General features: G+C 39.4%; 1 protein-coding gene across 1 annotated transcript; it reads left to right on the forward strand.

Moving 5' to 3' along the window:
• Positions 1 to 567: 567 nt before the first annotated feature.
• LOC104944347 (multidrug resistance-associated protein 7-like) lies at positions 568 to 5,022 on the forward strand (the record flags this gene model as incomplete). The annotated part of the gene is made up of 4 exons (XM_010769869.1): positions 568 to 906; positions 1,585 to 1,812; positions 3,482 to 3,638; positions 4,865 to 5,022. Coding segments are annotated over 4 exons (882 nt in total), but the record flags the coding sequence as incomplete, so codon positions are not given.
• Positions 5,023 to 5,511: the final 489 nt, after the last annotated feature.

Below are 5,511 nucleotides of genomic sequence, written 5' to 3' on the forward strand. Positions count from 1 at the left end.
TTCTTACATGTTGAACACAAATACCTGTACTTTCTACTTCTCACATGTTGAACACAAATACCTGTACTTTCTACTTCTTACATGTTGAACACAAATACCTGTACTTTCTACTTCTTACATGTTGAACACAAATACCTGTACTTTCTACTTCTCTCATTTTCCAAACAGGCTGGTTCCTTTAGTTTGAATGTGTGTTTGGTGGCGTGATCATTATTATTTAGAGTCATTGCGTGCCTATTGATTTGAACACGATCCGTGTATCCATAATTTCCTGGTCTTCTCTAAAGAAGAGGGACCAATGAAAACGTTGTCATGTTGCCGTTGGTCACCATGGAAACATTCATTAGCTAACAATGACATTATTGTTCTATTAATATAAAGGGAGGTCAGGTACTCTTTAAAACAGCTGCTAGTTATGGGTACTTTTTACTGAAGTACATTTCAAAGCCTCTTTACTTTGACTTGAGTAAAGAAGTTTAGTCAGTACTTCTACTTTCACCAGAGTATTTTTAAACACGAGTATCTGTACTTCTACTTGAGTAAAGGATGTGTGTACTCTCTGCTCAGGTGTCTCTTTCGGCCCGCGCTGCTCTCATGTCGGCGGTTTACGGTAAATCCCTGCGGATCAGAGGCAGCAGTTTGGCCGGAGCCACGCTGGGGGAAGTGGTGAATCTGATGAGCACCGACACCGGACGCGTGGTCAACTTCTTCAACAGTTTCCACGAGTTGTGGAGCCTCCCCTTCAGGCTGACCATCACCTTGTACCTGCTGTACCTCCAGGTGGGGGTGGCGTTCCTCGGGGGGCTCAGCGTGGCTCTGATGCTCGTGCCTTTCAACAAGTTCCTCGCCACAAGACTCATCAGAAACAACCAACACATGCTCCGACACAAGGACACACGCGTGAAGGTGGGAACGGATGTTTTAAATTAGTGCTGTGGTTGGAGAAGTAGTAGTTTTTAGATGTATATGTATTTTAACAAAAGAATAATAACTAATATTAATGCATTTAATTATTTCTTGTAACTCTTTTTAAATTTGAGCTTAAAATACTATTAATTTGTTTTTCATGGTGACATACTGTATATTGATTTCCAGTGAAATGAACTTTATAAAATGTACTTTGATCTCCTAATGTTGACTGGCTAGATGCCCACCAGGGACCTTTGTTGTTGCTTAATCCCCTTATCACTTATTAGGATTAAACTGTGGCAAAAAAGCCCAAGAAATACTTAAAAAGAAGATAAATTGAGCTTCAACAATGTGAAGTTTGTGTATAGAAAGTAAATATCTGCCAATATATATTTATCAATAGTTATCTCACGCTTTGGGGATCCGAATGTTAATGCAATTGTATGAAAAGAAACGGACAATTGTTATCATTTTTCCACACTTAATACCTTTCACCTTTTGAAAGTGGTTTAATTTGAAATTGTACAATTGAAATATTAAACCCTCATAGTAAAAATAAAAGCTGATTTGAGATTTTTTAAAAAGGACATTGTTGTGGATCCAAGGCAGGATTCTAGCAGTTTTTGCCCCAGAAAGATGTCGAGATCCCCAATATGTGTCTTTCTTCTCTCCCAGTTAATGACGGAGGTCCTCTTCGGCATTCGGGTCATCAAGTTCTACAACTGGGAGCCTCATTTCACGCAGAAGATCAACGCCTGCCGTAAAGAGGAGCTGTCCCACCTGAAGGCTCTGAAGTACCTGGACGCCATGTGTGTTTACACCTGGGCGGCTCTACCTGTGGTCATCTCCATCCTCACCTTCCTCACCTACACCCTGCTGGGGCACCAGCTCACTGCCGCCAAGGTGGGACACTTTACTCTTTAAACAGTTTTGATGCATAAACAGGGTGTCCGCGGGGTCTTAAAAAGTATTAAAAGTTGATAAATCAATTTAGCGAAAATGAAGGCTATTACATTTTTTCCAAGGTGTTACATTTTGTAGCTTGTTTTCAATAAGTATATAAATGGTCCAAAGAGGTTGTATTCTACAGTCTGCCTGAATGTAATCATTGCGTAGGTGTGTAGTGTGATTCTGTGTAGTTTATTTATGGCATCCCGTTGGATTTGACGTCATCTGAACAGGACATCGCACGCTCACTGCTTGATAGCGCGCGAAGGTCCGTTTACGATAAGGAGGAAGGACAATCAATACTGTGTAGCCTACATACTTGCCAACCTTGAGACCTCAGAAATCGGGAGCATATGTAGTTGTAAGTGCACTGCCTTGCGGTCTGTAGCACCGTCCTTGATGGAGCAAATGTGTGGCTGGACCTGTATATTACAGGAAAGGAGTGAGCAGAGGGTGACTATCTTCCTCACCCTCTCAGACTTTCAGTTGCGCGCACGCTAAAGAGACGCGCTGCCATGGAAACCAAACAATGGTGTAGCTGTATTAAAGTCAGAGTGGAAACAGTCCTGAGTAAATCTGATTTTGTCGGAATCGGGAGAAATGCGGGAGAAATATGACCCCGGGAGGAAACCGGGAGAGGGCTATGAAATCGGGAGTCTCCCGCGAAAATCGGGAGGGTTGGCAAGTATGACTGTATATAGTCAATGTGAGGTAAAGTGTGTCGCCAAGGTAACCGGTTAGAACTCCAAGTGGCGATGAGGTCTTAAACTGTATGGGAAGGGTCTTAAAAAAGGTCTTAAAAGAAATTACATTTGACTTCAGGATTCCTGCCCTGATGAAGTGAAGTTAACCGGGCTTTCTACACATTTAGGACACTAGAGATACTTTGAGCTGGGAGTGAATGAACACATGTGGGAGTGTTTACCCTGAAACAGCTGTCAAGGGTCCAGTTGGTTGGATTCTTTTTTATTATTTGATCAGAAATAGGATATCATATTTATGATTTCACGAGTAAATAATCACCTGAATCTAAGAAGCCAAGGTGGGAAACTTTACACTGTAATTGTTTTGATGCATACAGTGAAGTTAACCTGTCTTTCTACACATATAGGACACTATAGATACTTTGAGTAGGGAGTGACTTTACCGATTTTAGGATTGTTTACCCTCAAACAACTGTCAAGGGTCCCGTTTGTGGTATTTATTTATTTATTACCAGGAATAGACTGTAATATTTATGATTTCATAAGTAAATAATCACCGAAAACTAAGATAGGATAAGATATACTTTATTGGTCATAAATTGGGACTTTTTTTCGTCAGCATAGAAAAGACATTGCACATGAATAAGAGGTAAATAAAAAAACAATAAAGATACACACATCAACAGTAGAAGATAAACAAATTACGCAAAACAGTGAATACATGTCAATAATGAAGGATATATATTTAGAGCATAGAATAACATTCGAATGGCCTTAATAACACGGTGAACTCTGGGGTAGTTAAGGCTTCAGATAAGCCAAGTGCTTTTTTTCCTGCCTCTCCCTGCACTGGATATCTTTCTTTGTATTTCAAATCGTACAAATAAACCCTAAAGCAGTTAAACGTCCTCTCCCTGCAGGTGTTCACCACGCTGGCTCTGGTGGGGATGTTGATCATTCCCCTCAACTCGTTCCCCTGGGTGCTGAACGGCATCCTGGAGGCCAAGGTGTCTCTGGAGAGGATCCAGCGCTTCTTCAAACTGACCAACCAGGACCTGCAGGCGTACTACGCTCTGGGTGCGCTGCGTCTCAACCTCTGTGCTGCTCGGTTACCTCAAATAGATCACAATGTAGTATTTATTTAGTCCAAACTTTTTTCACCGAGGGCCACATACAGACAAATATACGAAGGGCTGGGCAGCTCACTAGAGGTATACTGTCTCATAAGTTCAGTTATAAGTTAGAAAAATCGATCCGATGAAGGTCAATTATGCTCAATACTTGAAAATGCTTTTTAAAAAAAACAGCCTACATCAAATAGGGTTTTATTTATTTAGTTGGCAGCTCATTCCTTAAATCAGAAGCTTCAGATTGATTACAATAAGAGGAGATATGAAGGGTTTATTTGAAGGTTTTTATGTGCATTTGTTATTGGGCTTTTTCTTATCAACTTGAACATGTTTTCAACTTTAATGACTGAATTTATTTGAAAATTGGGCTTATTAACACATGAAAACTGTGTTATATATTTGAACATATATATTTAAGAAGTGCAATATAAGAGAGTAAAACTAAAATTTAAAACACAGATAGAAAACTATTTTAAGAAAACAATATTAACGTTAAAACAATATAGTAAAGTATAGCAGTATTTACATTAAAATAGATTGGAATAAAATATGTGCAGTAATGTAATGGATATTGAGCAACCTGGCTCGTCAACTTAAACTGTATTTTGAGCTCAAATTAATTAAACTAATACATGAATTAGTTATATTTTGGTTGTACTGATAAATGTGCTAGTATTTATAGTTTATAATGTGTACGTGAACATGTCTGTATAAATGTCAGTGTGAAAGAGACTCTGTCATGTTTTCAGTTTAGATGAATGGTGTGTACCAGGGACTGCAGAAGGAAATCAGCTGATGGAATCATTTGGCATCTCTCATCTGTATAATTGTGTTTTAATCATTGACTGGTTGTATAGGTTTTAATGAATACATGATAATAATAATAGTCTCTTAAGTCACTTTAGTTCATCATTTTTGATTGATCATTTTATGGATCACCAACACCAGAATTGACGCAGTAATGTGGTTATTTTGAAGCTGTATGAAGTAATGCTCCTGGAAAAACAAATTTGAAAGTTACAAACTTCTGCAAGTGCTGATTCAAACCCTTTATCCATTATGTGTTTGTAGATCAGAGTCAAAACTAATCAGTCTTTCAAAAATATATAAGTTGTTATTATTACAATTACCTATCACTATATATAATAAAATGTCCTTCCACATCTGTCGTAGTGTCTCCTGAAGACGGTCAGACGTCCATCCTGATGAGCCAGGGGACTTTTTCCTGGCAGGATCCAGACGGTCCGGACCAGAACGAAGACAGAGGAACTGATCCTGGAGAGTCCAAAGGAAGTCTGCGGCTGCACAGCCTCTCTCTGCACATCACCAAGGTTCACACACACACACACACACACACACACACACACACACACACACACACACACACACACACACACACACACACACACACACACACACACACACACACAGGATACAGTCGCTGTACTGCCTTCATGCTGACAGCTCTTAAAGATCTCCTATCAGGCTATTGTTAGGCATATATTATGCGGATATATAAAAACATGTCCTCAAAATACCAAACAGATCGTGCATTTTAGGCATCCCTCATATCCCTCTATATAAGCCCCGTTAGAGAACTGCTGATTCTGGGTCCTTAGCTTAAAAACATTTTTTTTAAAAAGATACTCAGCTAAATGGTTAAACACCATATCATGTTCAAAACCACTTCAAGGATTATTTCTGAAACAGTATGGAGCTCAAAGGCTTTCTCTCTTGCCGGTTATACCACAAGGTGAGTTCCTTTTTATTTCCTGCTTCTTCACACACATGCTCTCCAGTACAGGTTAGCTCTGAGTGTT

This window comes from Notothenia coriiceps, unplaced genomic scaffold, assembly GCF_000735185.1.
Source record: "Notothenia coriiceps isolate Sejong01 unplaced genomic scaffold, NC01 NC01_scaffold00007953, whole genome shotgun sequence".
NCBI classification, from domain to species: domain Eukaryota; kingdom Metazoa; phylum Chordata; class Actinopteri; order Perciformes; family Nototheniidae; genus Notothenia; species Notothenia coriiceps.